We start from the raw sequence: 13,946 nt of genomic DNA, 5'->3' as shown, positions 1-13,946 counted from the left end.
ACAGCATCTTTGTTTTAATAGCGTTGACTTACTAGAGGAGAAAAAAATGATGCAGAACAGACAATTGCAATGCATAAGTGAAATCCTACATGAGAGCAGAGGGTGTTGGGCTCCCAGGACAGTCATCCATCATAACACTTGGACTTGCAAATTTGGGCTTGGCAGTAATAGAAACAAGTAAGTTCATGCATTCAACATGGCAGTAGGCACAGCACTCCTTCAAATATGTATATCTTCTCTGCTAAATGTAGAAGTGTCAGGATGGGCTAAGAGGAAAAAGTGTGGGGATGGCAGTCTGGGGAAGGAAAACAAGCTGCAAAAGTCTCCTGATAGATGGAGACTGATTTGATTAGGAACTGTTGCAGGATTGCAGCAAAGCACTGAAAGCCTACTTGTAGTGTGATGTGAGTTTATAGTGTAAAAATGAGAACAGCCAGTGTATTTGGAGTAGCGGGGAGCCCTTACCAGTCATAGTCATCTGTTTGCTTGTAGGAGGGGAATAGGGGAGAGTTTGGTACAGTTGCCATAACAAAATAATACAGACGGGGTTGCTAACATACAGAAATTTATCTTCTCACAGATTTTTAGAAGTTCAGAATCAATGTGTCAGCAGACTTTGTTACATTCATTTCATTAGGTCTTTCTCTGTGGTGTATAGATGGCTGCCTTCTCTGTTTTCACCTGATCATTCCTCTGATTGTGTCATATTGTATTTATAACGATGCCTGTCATTTGGATTAGGGCCAATGTGGATGACCTCATTTTACCTTAATTACCTCTTTAAAAACTCTGTCTCCAAATACAGTCACATTCTAAAATACTGGGGGTTAGGACTTCACATATGAATTTTGGGGGATGGTTGTGGCAAAATTCATAATAACAATCCATAACAACCAGTGCTGGAGTTTTATTTATTTGCTTGTTTGTTTATTCCTTTTTAAAATTTTTAGTTTTGTTTTTTAAATTTAAATCCAATTAACATATAGTGTATTATTAGTTTCAGAGGTGGAGTTCAGTGATTCATCAGTTGTATACTCAATGCTCATTACATCTTGTGTCCTCTTTAATGTCCATCACTCAGTTACCCTGCCCCCCAACCCCCAGTGCTAGAGTTTTAAAAACTTAAATATATTGGAGTGAGAAAAGGAATATGTGAGACATGTGAAATCTTGTTCTCATATAACTTACTATTTAAGAAAGAGGAACAGCTAATAAACAAATTAAAAATCCAATTAATCTTTTACTATGTTTGGGGATAATAGTACAAAGAAGAAAGATAAAATGAGTTAAGAAGTACAGAGTGACTACGTTGTGTGTGTTATTTTATATAGGTTGATAGGAAAGTTCTCCAAGATTTGACATTTGAGCAGGAAGGAAGTAAGGTCTGAAGGAAGTAAGAGCAGGGAGCCATGACCATGCCATTGGACAGAGAAAACAGCATATGCAAATGCCCTGAGGCAATGTATATGTAAGGAACAGTCTGGAGACTCAAGTCACTGCCAAAGAGAACAATTAGGAAAAGGGTCAGAGAGATATTCACCAGAGAATCAAATGATAGCTATACAAACATTTTGTTTTTGCCTTAAAAAATGAGGTATAACTTATATTTGTGATTATTAAATATAAAATGCTATCATTTGTGATACAATCATTAATAATAAATGTATTTGTGATGCTCGTCTTGTCCTCTGATGCCCTGAATACACGCATACTGAATATATACTACTTTTGAAAGGATGGGCAAAGAAAATTCCCATTCTTTTCTCTCATTCTTTTGATGATGTTCATGATGATAATAATATTACTATTACTACTGATTATAACTAATGTATATTGAGCCCTCCTAAGTGCTTGCATGCATTAGTTTATTCAATACTCATCATAGCCTGTGAGGTAATTATTATTGTTCACATTTTCTGATTAGGAAACTGAGGCATAGATATAAGTAACTTGAATTAAGTCATACAATTAGTCAATGTTGGAATTCGGATTCAACCCATGGCGTTCTAACTCTGCACTGCATAATTTGAGATCTTATGCTAGGGTGCCTCCTAACAGTCACATTTTATGATGTGAGTTATTCAACTTTCCTTAGTTGAAATGCAAGTGAAGGCCTTTTTAAAAAAATTCTATTCCACTTTTTCCATGTAGACATTCATTTGGCGTCATCGTTGCTTCTTTCTCTCTTAGTATATATTCCTGTGTGTTGTGATTTTTTTATAGTGGACCCATTGGTTTAGGCTATGGGTAGCTCATCATTCATACATAGATCAGTCTTCCTGTCAAGCATACCTGTGGCTGATGCAGAGTATTTTTTTCAGTGCTTACACATTAGATTTATCAGTCCGTATAGCAAATTCTGCACATTTGTCCAGTCATCAGCTCACAGAAGCTCCTGCATAGCTATGTGAGACATTTGAAGTATGCTGGTGCCTGAGACTTCTAGGAGCACTAGCAGCAATCCTATACTAGCTCCCGGGATCCTTTGGCAGCCTCACATATAGCCTCACAAAGTAGATTGAATAAATTTGCACCTATTATGCAATTTTCTACAAAATAAAATATATGAGTACAGAAAAAAAATATGTCTAGTAGCAACTAAAGTAGACTCTCCATGCAAGTGATAACCTCCTAATTCAAAAACAAAAACCCTTTTTCTCCTTATTTAAAAACGTATCCACTAAATTCCTAAGCTCTATCTAGATGTTTTAAAGTTTGAAATCTATTTTTGATCAATAAGAAAACGGTGCATATGTTTAAACAAAAATCCTGTAATAGGTCATAGAATATCTGTCTGATATGATTTGGTGGGCGAGAAGAAAAAGAAAGGCAGTTGACTAGCAAGATGGTACTTGATGATTTTCTTTTAGAAGTATTGCTGCCTAAAAAAATAAAATAAATAAAATCAAAGTATTCCCGCCTAGAGAAATACTTTTAGAGAGAGATAACTGCTCAAAAGAGAGTGAAACAATTAGGAAAGGGGCTGTGTTTTCAGATAGAAGAGGCTGTAGTTTATGCAAGTTAGTCATGTTCCACATTGGTGGCAAGCCAGTGCTATTGCAGAACTTGGATTTGGTTTGAGAAATCGAGAAGTGTTTGCAAATAAATAGAAGCTTACTGGAATAAAAACATTATGCAGATGCTGATTCTCTTAAATTAACGTGGGCCACTGACTGTGCTTATGTTGGTTACTGTTAGTGTGTATATTATACCATCTTTTTGCTCAATCAGTTTTGTTCTTGTGAAGCGTATTAGAATATATGAGATTACTATTACACGAGTGCCAGCAGATTAAACTTATAAATGATAAAATTTAGTGTATTTTTAAGGTAGAGGTGTTCTCAAGGTAGAGATATACCTTGATATATATATATATATATATATATATAGAGAGAGAGAGAGAGAGAGAGAGAGAGAGAACTTGAAATATATGAGGAAAGACTGTTTTACGAATAAAAATTAAAATAGTAGTGTAGTTTTATCACTTAAAATAGTTAGGAGACTTCTCTCAGTGCTAATGACTTGATATATAACTCTATCAGGCTATGAAATTAGAATAATTTGAATAATGCTTGAAATGGCAATAAGATATGGTTTTGACTTTTTATTATAACTAAAGCTAATATTAAATTCCGAATAACCTTAACTGTTAAGCTCTTATTAGGAAATGTCTTATCTTAGACATTTTTTAATATTTAATATTAAGTGATTTCACATTTTTATTATAATATTTTTTATATTTTCATTTAAAAATGTTCTCATACTTTATCTCACTTAAGCCTTACAATATTTTGTGAGGTGAATACGACAGGAAATATGTTACAAGTAAAGGCAGTGAAGCACAGAGCGGCAAAATGCCTACCCAGAGATATCTTTTCATTTGATGACAGAGCCAGGGATGATACTGGTTATGCCTTTTATTATAGATCTCTGTATAACATATAAGATATTTTATTACAGGATCTTTTATTTTAAGATATTCCTGTCTTAAATCTGGGGAATGGCCATTTGGTAACCATCAGTGTTATACATGCTTTTCTGTGGGACCTTTTTTCCACAATAAACTGAAGGGAACTACTTTATCATAGGACCAAAGAAAGAACATTTGAGGGATCCCTGGGTGGCGCAGCGGTTTGGCGCCTGCCTTTGGCCCAGGGCGCGATCATGGAGACCCAGGATCGAATCCCACATCGGGCTCCCAGTGCATGGAGACTGCTTCTCCCTCTGCCTGTGTCTCTGCCTCTCTCTCTCTCTCTGTGTGTGTAACTATCATAAATAAATAAAAATTAAAAAAAAAAGAACATTTGACTTGAATTGTTTCATATCTCCTATTGAGTAAAGAATACACAGAGCAACAGGAAATATACATAGGGAATTATTTCCTTGTTATCAAGTTTAATGGTCGAGTTCCAATGTTTAGTTATACTATTTATGGAAAAATGGAGTTGAAGTGAAATAAAGGAGATAATTAACATGCCATTTTTTCAAGAAAAATAATAAGCAAACAGATAAACCCCAAATATCATGTATTCCCTAGATTTGCACATTTTGCACCTTTCTTTTTTTAATCTTTGTATGCTAAATACATGTAAATTTAATGTAGATATTGAAAATAGACTCTGTTATAATTTTTTTCAACCGTCACTCTAAATTTTAAATTCATTATGAGTCTGGGTAGGTTATAACAGGCAGCAGCATTTGTTTTGCTTTATGATGCAAAGTCTGCTGCCATTAATTTAAAGAGCTGCCTCAGCAAATTGCACTTTGATGTTTTTATTTTGAGACAGGTATTTATGAAATATTCCAAGTATCTTTGTATTTAATAGCTGTTCTTCCCAATATTTTCCAACACTATGTTACTTATTCACATCAGAAATTTTATATTTCAGTTGATATTATTTTATTTTATTTTTTTAGAGACAGAGTGAGTGGGGGTGGTGAGGGAGGGGCAGAAGGAGAGGGAAAGAGAATCCCAAGCAACCAACACGGGGCTCAGTCCCACCATCCTTGAGATCAAGACGGGAGCTGAAATCAAGAGTTGGACACCCAACTGACTGAGCCACTCAGGAACCCCACAATTGATATTATTTTATTTTATTTTTTATTTTATTTATTCACTTGACAGAGAGAGAAAGAGTGCAGGGGGAGCAGCAGAGAGAGGGAGTGGGAGAAGCAGGCTTCCCACTGAGCAAGGAGCTGGATGGGGGACTCAATCCCAAGACCCCGGGATCATGATCTGAGCCTAAGGCAGACGCTTAACCTACTGAGCCACCCAGGCACCCTGATATTATTTTAAATGTAGCAAATGATATGAGAATATTTTTGGCTTGTTATATTTACATGACTTAGCTATAAATTTATTGTAAATAAATTAATGAGGTAGCCATTACTCTTTATAGTATAAATTTTAAAAATATGTTTACATTGTTAATTCTACACTTCTTTTGAATATCTCTCAATAATTTTGCACTTATATTTTATGTTTTTTTAAGAGTTTGTGCTTTGGTTATTTTAAGTCACTTTAATATTTTGTTTTCCTTCTGCTAATTTTTTTGAATGTGTAATATGTATTCTAAAATATACATTTGTTGTGGATACTTTCTTTGCAGACCAGGTGGGTTTTTACAGCTAAGTAACTGATGACTTATTTCATACATTAGTCCTTTTTGAGAATTTGAGAATTTTTGTTTGTTTCATGTTAATATTAATAATTATCTATTCTGCAGGATGTTTTACAAGCATTATTGTGGTTAGTCCTTATAGCAAATCTTTAGGTTTGGCATTTTAATTTTCATTTTATAGACAAGAAAACAGAGGCTTAAAAGGGCTCCCCAGAGGGGAGCCTGGGTGGCACAGTCTGTTAAGTGTCTGACTCTTTAGTTCAGGTTGTAATCTTGTGGGGTGAGATCCAGCCTCACATCGGGCTCTAGGCTCAGTATGGAGTCTGCTTGAGTTGAGGTTCTTTCTTTTTTTCTTTTTTTTAAAGATTTTATTCATTCATTCATTCATGAAAGACACACACAGAGAGAGAGAGGCTGAGACACAGGCAGAGGGAGAAGCAGGCTCCATGTGAAGCAGGAGCCCGATGTGGGACTTGATCCCGGGTCTCCAAGATCATGCCCTGGGCCAAAGGCAGGGGTTAAACCACTGAGCCATCCAGGGATCCCTTGAGGTTCTTTCTCCATCTCCCTCTGCCCCTCCCATTCATGCTTGCTCTCTCAAATAAGTAAATAAATATTTAAAAAAAATTTTTAAAGAGTCCCACAGAAAGGTGAACAATGCAGGCCTATCTGTGTATAAAGGTCAGTTCTTAGCTACTATCATATATTGTATCCCAGGATGATTTCTGATTCTGCAGTATTGGCTCCTCAGAAGTGCTGAATCGGTAAATTCAGGGTTCCTCTATTTGACAATCTGGTGCTCTACAAAGTTTCATGATAGGACTTCTTAAGAAAAGAATACAATCTGAAGAAATCAAAGAGTTGTCAAGTGCCCAGCAGAGTAGTGACAGATCTGGGATTAGCTGTTAGAATTTTAGACACCTGGCTTGCTTACAGTTTTCACTTATTTAGGTTTTTCATTCTGAATTTGAAGGCTGAGTGCTGATATAGATGGAAATATTAAATTTCATGTAATATCTCTTTTATGTAAAACAAACTATACAATAATGAAATTTTCTTTTCCTCCTTCTTTTTTTTTAATACAGTGGGATGCATCCTGCTTTTACATTGGAGCTCACCCCTGTGGCTTGGATTTATCACTGTAGCATCTGTGTCCAATCTATGTGTTAACTAGAAATCAAGGGAAGACATGAGGAGGTTTGTTTACTGCAAGGTGGTTCTAGCCACTTCACTGATGTGGGTTCTTGTTGACGTCTTCTTACTCCTGTACTTCAGTGAATGTAACAAATGTGATGACAAGAAGGAGAGATCCCTGTTACCTGCACTCAGGGGTAAGTGCTTATGAAGCAAATGTTGCTTTTATAGAGATGAGAGTTGTGGTGACTCTTGACAAAACATGAAACTTTGAAATAGGGATTTTTTTTAAGCTATTGAGTTAGAAGAGCATTTTGTCAGAACTTTAATGTCCATTTAACTGTGGGAAAGCTACTTTCTCAGCCTCAGGAGTCTTGTTGGAAGAAATGAGAAGAGCAAGATACCTTCCAATTTTAATAATTCCAGTGTTTGATGACGGTACGGAAGGAACAATTTTGTGAACATTCAAACTGGACTGAATTTAAAGTTTAGGCTTCCAGAAGGAAAAGCCTTTGAAGGCTAAACACATAACATAAAAGGGAAAAGCTACTGAAGAGAGATAGAGGAGATGGTAGCAAAAGGTAAGGACACATGACACACCTACAGATTTCCAAAAACAATAAAACAAACTTTTTTTTTTTTTAAACAAACAACTTTTTAAACAAAACATACATTGATGGCCAGATTCAATCTATGGGCACCAGATTGGTGCCTTTATAATTTCAAGTACACAATTAATGTCACGTTAGCTCACTATTATATCCTTCTTTATGGACCAGTTTCAATGACTACATTAGAAAGCTAATGATTTTTAAAGTGGTGATTTTTTTTAAGTCAAGTTACAGGGATTCATTTTCTGCAGTTATTCCAAATAACTTTCTCTATGCTTTTTGTTAACAACTTCTAGATTTTTAAAAATATTTCCATAATACTCCTAGTATAGGGGTGCTTCTAACATACTTAGGATGCTTGAAATTAGTTTTATGATCATTGAATTAAATATTGTTTTTCTTGAAATCTGGTTTATATTAATTCTCTACTTAGCAAAAGTTTTTTTTTTAATAAATATAACAAAAGACAAGCTTTGAGACCCATTTGGAATGTTTGTACCTTTTGGAAAAGAGAATCTAAATTAACGACATGAGTTTTGCCTTTGTTTAATGGATGTAGTCTACTTTTAATGCTACAGATATTTTTGAGGTTATTCGTTAATCAAAGTATGTGAATAAACATAATTTCATTGGTACTATTTGGTTATATGAGGCTTAGGAAACACAGAAGAGCGTTTCCAAAAATTAGTTTTGTTAAAAGAGTATTTTCAACTTTTCTTTCACTTTAGATTGCAGTAATGCTCTTGCTCAATTGAAGAAATTCTATCTTCCTCTTTTTCAAAATGAGTTTGACTCACTGTAATTTTTGACTGGCAAAAAAAATTGAAAGTACATTGGAAGTGACTGAGCCTAGACCCATTTAGGTAGTTTATATGCATATTTTATGCCTTTATGCTAGAATTATTCAAAGAGGAGAACTTTATGAGTCTATCAGTTTTTGATAGATGAACATGGGGATTGATATGCTCATCTTTGGTTAAAATCCCAGAAAAAAAATCCTCCTTCTCTACTTCTTTGTTAAATCAGTTGAGCTGCTGCTTGGCTGAAAGTGGAAATGTGTTTTGGTGGATCTCATCAGTTTGGAATGATCACTTTGTCATTTGTTGAATAGAGCCATCTAGATTGGTCACAAAAATATGACATCTTCTGATTCAGCAAAACTATGACAGCTTATTCTGCAAGTACAAAAAAGTACAGCTTTGCTGATTTAAGTCCTTAATGCTCAGTCTTAAATCTCAAAATGTGAAATTTAATGATGCAAGGCAAAAGTAGTAATTTTTCCTCATACTTAAGTTGTAAAATTAAACTGTATTCTCCTTATTTTTAAGACTCGTTTAATGTTGTACATTAATATTTGTCTTGAACAAATGGAAATGACTTTAGGGTTTTAATTGTATTTTCTATTGTTATTTATTATTTTAGAATATTAGCTTTATTTAGGAATGGTGCCACACATTTAATATTTTATATACAGGCAGGTGATGCTGTGTAAACTGTACTTGACTGAAAATTTCATGTTCTGCTAAAAACTGACTTTTTGACTTAAAAAAAGTTGATCCTTCTGGTCTTATGTGTCTCCATTATTTAAAAAAAAAGGGGTTTGGAAGGTGGTTTCTCAGATCTCTTTTAGTCCTAAATTGTAAACAGTTTTAAGTTCCCAGAATGAGCATACACTATGAATTAATTTTTGAGATACACTTATTTATCAATTCCTCAATTATTTAAGTACCATTAAATCAACATTTTGTACACCTTAAACGTACATAATGTCTGCATCAATTATATCTAGAAAAAGAAAAGAAAGGAGGAGAAAAGAACATAGCTCAGAGATGGAAAACAGAAAGGAAAGTACTAGAATTTTTATGAAATAACAGATTACGGGATACTTCTGAATGAGAAAACTGCAGAGCTCTTATAAAATTAGAGTAATTAAGACTGTAGTATTGGTACAAGGGGTCACAATGGGTAGACAAATTACTTAACAGAATAGCATAGAGACTCTAGAACTCTAGAAGTAGACTTACACATGTTGGACATTCAGAATATGGCAGGAGTGCTGCAGATCAGTGTGGGGAGAGATTTCTTCAATAAATGGATCTGGAAATAAGATGGTAATCCATGTGGAAAATATGAAGTTGGATGCCTAACTCGTAATAAATCAAGATAAACTTTGGATTTTTTTAAATTTTTTTATTTATTTATGATAGTCACACAGAATGAGAGAGAGAGGCAGAGACAGGGGCAGAGGGAGAAGCAGGCTCCATGCACCGGGAGCCCGACGTGGGACTTGATCCCGGGTCTCCAGGATCGCGCCCTGGGCCAAAGGCAGGCGCTAAACCGCTGCACCACCCAGGGATCCCAAACTTTGGATTTATTAAAGTCAACAATAAAACTAGAATTTTTAGTTGAAAAAAATTATTTTCTTTCAGAAGTGTTCTATAGTTTTTAGGGTATAGATCCTTTACCTCTTTGGTTAGGTTTATTCCTAGGTATCTTATGCTTTTGGGTGCAATTGTCAATGGGATTGACTCCTTAATTTCTCTTTCTTCACTCTCATTGTTAGTGTATAGGAATGCCACTGACTTCTGGGCATTGATTCTGTATCCTGCCACGCTGCCAAATTGCTGTATGAGTTCTAGCAATCTTGGGGTGGAGGCTTTTGGGTTTTCTATGTAGAGTATCATGTCATCGGTGAAGAGGGAGAGTTTGACTTCTTCTTTGCCAATTTGAATAAATTTTATTTTTGTTGCCTGACTGCTGAGGCTAGGACTTCCAATACTATGTTGAATAGCAGTGGTGAGAGTGGACATCCCTGTCTTGTTCCTGATCTTAGGGGAAAGGCTCCCAGTTCTTCCCCATTGAGAATGATATTTGCTGTGGGCTTTTCGTAGATGGCTTTTAAGATGTCGAGGAAAGTTCCCTCTATCCCTACACTCTGAAGAGTTTTGATCAGGAATGCATGCTGTATTTTGTCAAATGCTTTCTCTGCATCTTATGAGAGGATCCTATGGTTCTTGGTTCTTCTCTTGCTGATATGATGAATCACATTGATTGTTTTACGAGTGTTGAACCAGCCTTGTGTCCCGGGAATAAATCCTATTGGTCATGGTGAATAATTTTCTTAATGTACTGTTATATCCTATTGGTTAGTATCTTGTTGAGAATTTTTGTATCCATGTTTATCAGGGATATTGGTCTGTAATTCTCCTTTTTGGTGGGGTCTTTGTCTGGTTTTGGAATTAAGGTGATGCTGGCCTCATAGAATAAGTTTGGAAGTACTCCATCTCTTTCTATCTTTCCAAACAGCTTTAGTAGAATAGGTATGGTTTCTTCTTTAAACGTTTGATAGAATTCCCCTGGGAAGCCATCTGGCCCTGGACTTTTGTGTCTTGGGAGGTTTTTGATGACTGCTTGAATTTCCTCCCTGGTTATTGGCCTGTTCAGGTTTTCTATTTCTTCCAGTTCCAGTTTTGGTAGTTTGCGGATTCCTCAAAGAGTTAAAAATAGACCTGCCCTATGACCCAGCAATTGCACTGCTGGGGATTTACCCCAAAGATACAGATGCAATGAAATGCCGGGACACCTGTGCCCCGATGTTTCTAGCAGCAATGTCCACAGTAGCCAAACTGTGGAAGGAGCCTTGGTGTCCATCAAAAGATGAATGGATAAAGAAGATGTGGTTTATGTATACAATGGGATATTACTCAGCCTTAAGAGATGCCAAATACCCACCATTTGCTTCAATGTGGATGGAACTGGAGGGTATTATACTGAGTGAAGTAAGTCAATCGGAGAAGGACAAACATTATATGGTCTCATTCATTTGGGGAATATAAATAATAGTGAAAGGGAATAGAGGGGAAGGGAGACGAAATGGGTAAGAAATATTAGAAAGGGAGACAGAACATGGAAGACTCCTAACTCTGGGAAACGAACTAGGGGTGGTGGAAGGGGAGGAGGGCGGGGGATGGGGGTGACTGGGTGGTGGGCACTGAGGGGGGCACTTGACAGGATGAGCACTGGGTGTTATTCTGTATGTTGGCAAATTGAACACCAATAAAAAATAAATTTATTATTAAAAAAATAAGCATTTATAAGACCTTGAATTAAGGAAAACTTCTAAAATACTACGCAAAAAACATTGAACATAAAAGGAAATATGGATAAATTTGACCATATTAAAGTTGAGAAAGTGTTTCATTAAAATATACCTTAAAAGAGTAGTTACAAACTGTAGATGTTAAAAGAAATATATATATACACACACTATTATTAATAAAAAAAAAAGTACAAATAACCCAATAGGAAGAAATGTGTGATAGGAATGAATAGATAGTTCTTAGAAAAGGAAACACATATAGCAACAAAAACTTATGAAGGAAAAATTAACATCAATAGTGATCAGAAAAAACACAGACCAAAGCTATCAGGACATATTTATATCCATTCAGTTGGCAAAAATTAAATTTACTGATAATACCAAGTGTCAGAAGTGATGCATCTCACGTTTTTAAAAGATTGATTGATTGATTGATTGATTGATTGATTGATTTGAGAGAAAGAATGAGAGAGTGAGGACAAGGTAGGGAGGAGCAGAGGGAGAGGGAGAGACAAGTCCTAAGTAGACTTTGCGCTAAGTGTGGATCCTGACGCAGGGGATCAAGGACCCCAGATAATGACCTGAGTCGAAACCAAGAGTCAGTCACTTAACTGACTGAGCCACCCAGATCTCCACATTTTTATAATAATTTTAGTTAGCAGTTCCTTATTCCTGAAATCTGAACATTCACATATAACCCATCACTCATAGTCATACACTCAAAATTTCTTCCACATAGACAAATATTTCATAGCACTACTGTTTATAAAAATAAAACTGAAAATAATCTGTAGACCTATCAGTTAGAAAGCTGATGAATGAACTGTGATATTTCAGTATAAGAGAATAGTATATGTTAGTTAAAATGAATATATGAATGAAGTTTGATAATATAATAGTTATATCCCTCAAAGATGATAAATAACATGATATAGTTTGAAAAACTAAAACCAACTAAAATTTAAAAATAGACATTTTAAGAATATAGAGATGCAACAAGACTATATAAAGCAAGCAAGATCAATTATGATAATGGAATTTAGGGTGTTTATTGTCATGTGTTAAGTGAGGTAGGTGCATGAATTGGGGATGAATATTTTGACTAAATATGGGGCATTAGTAGTGTCCTAGTTTGTTTTTTATGTGGGTTTGATTTGTTATTGTATTTCATGGGTAACTAAATGAATAAGGTCCACTGAATGGATTTAAAAATTGGGAAGCCACCGAATGGATTTCAAAGACATAGCAGACACAATCACATTTGTGTTAGGAAAAGATCACTATGGATTCAGTGTGGAGAACGGATTGAAGAAGAACCATTCTCTTTAGGGAGGCTGAGTAGGAAGGCATGGTAGTGTCCCATGAATTCGGTGTAGGCCGTGATGCCTACTTAGAGTGGAGGAGTGGTCGTGAGGTGTGATGGAAGTGGGTAAAATGAAAAGATATTTGAAATATGGGAGCTGGATGCATGTCTGGCTCTGGCGGGTGTAGGATACGGGAATGTCAAGGAAGTCTTGGGTTTCTGAGGGCGTTATTTGGATCAATGTCCTGAGAGGGGAATGATGTAGGAGGAGATGATTTGAGGGTGGACATAGAGTTTATTTTAGACGTGTTGAATTTTAGACACCTGCTAGGCAACTGAATGGTCTTGTTCAGTAGGAAGTTGGCTACATTATTAAACTCCAAATGTCAAACTTAACCATCACTTCTATGGAATTTTTTTCTCAAATGGATTACATTTTTCTATTTTATTGAAGAATGAAGCATATGCAATATAATTAAATCTTTGTTACTGAGTCAGAATTATAATTTTCACGTATCAATTATTGAATAATGCTGTTTTTAAAAAAGATTATTTCAGAGATTTTATGGGAGCATGTAGGCCTGTTTCAATATTAAATGCAGACATATAAATCCTTTTTATTTTCCTATTTTCTAAATGATTTCTTTTTGGTAACATAAGTACTTGTTAGGGGAGCATGTTAACTTTTTCATTCTACTCTGGGGCCACTTAGAATTAAAATGCACTGAAGGATATTTCTAACTCCTAACTGGTATGGAATGCTAACTAGTGATCCTCCCAAGCTGGAACAATTAGATATTTGAACGAAGAGGTATTTAAAACGACCAGTGTTTCTGCAGTCCATCTAGAAACACTTTGGACAAATTCGAAGTTGTGTGGTAGGTTTGCATCAGCATTCTACCGTAGTCGATCCTACTCCTGGCTGACCCACTAAGGGCCTATGGTTGAGGGCAAGTTAATTAATCTTTCTGGGCTTCAGTTGCCATCTGTCGAATGAAATGAATATGAGTCATGATTTTTAAAAATCCTGGTCTTCAAATGAATGATTGTATGTTCTATGGAACTATGGCAAGTAATCTCTTTCACTCTCTAACTTTGGTCAATCCATAAATAATGCATGGTCTGAGATGAGAAGTAGTGACATGGAAGTGATATGATGGAAGGATTTTGCTTAGAAA

At 35.6% G+C, this 13,946-nt stretch overlaps 1 protein-coding gene across 4 annotated transcripts in view; it reads left to right on the top strand.

Annotated features, from left to right (window-relative positions):
• Positions 1-13,946, top strand: part of GALNT13 (polypeptide N-acetylgalactosaminyltransferase 13) — a 539,320-nt gene that overhangs the window by 102,676 nt on the left and 422,698 nt on the right. For all 4 annotated transcript variants that reach the window (XM_055308339.1, XM_055308341.1, XM_055308340.1 and 1 more), the window contains one exon: positions 6,707-6,952. In XM_055308339.1, the coding sequence (XP_055164314.1) occupies positions 6,811-6,952 (142 nt within the window). In that variant the 5' untranslated portion in view covers positions 6,707-6,810. The remainder of the gene's footprint in view (positions 1-6,706; positions 6,953-13,946) is intronic.

This window comes from Nyctereutes procyonoides, unplaced genomic scaffold (genome assembly GCF_905146905.1).
Source record: "Nyctereutes procyonoides isolate TBG_1078 unplaced genomic scaffold, NYPRO_anot_genome, whole genome shotgun sequence".
NCBI classification, from domain to species: Eukaryota; Metazoa; Chordata; class Mammalia; order Carnivora; family Canidae; genus Nyctereutes; species Nyctereutes procyonoides.
The sequence above is the reverse complement of the archived record's forward strand: the minus strand, read 5'-3'. Positions and strand labels throughout refer to the sequence as shown.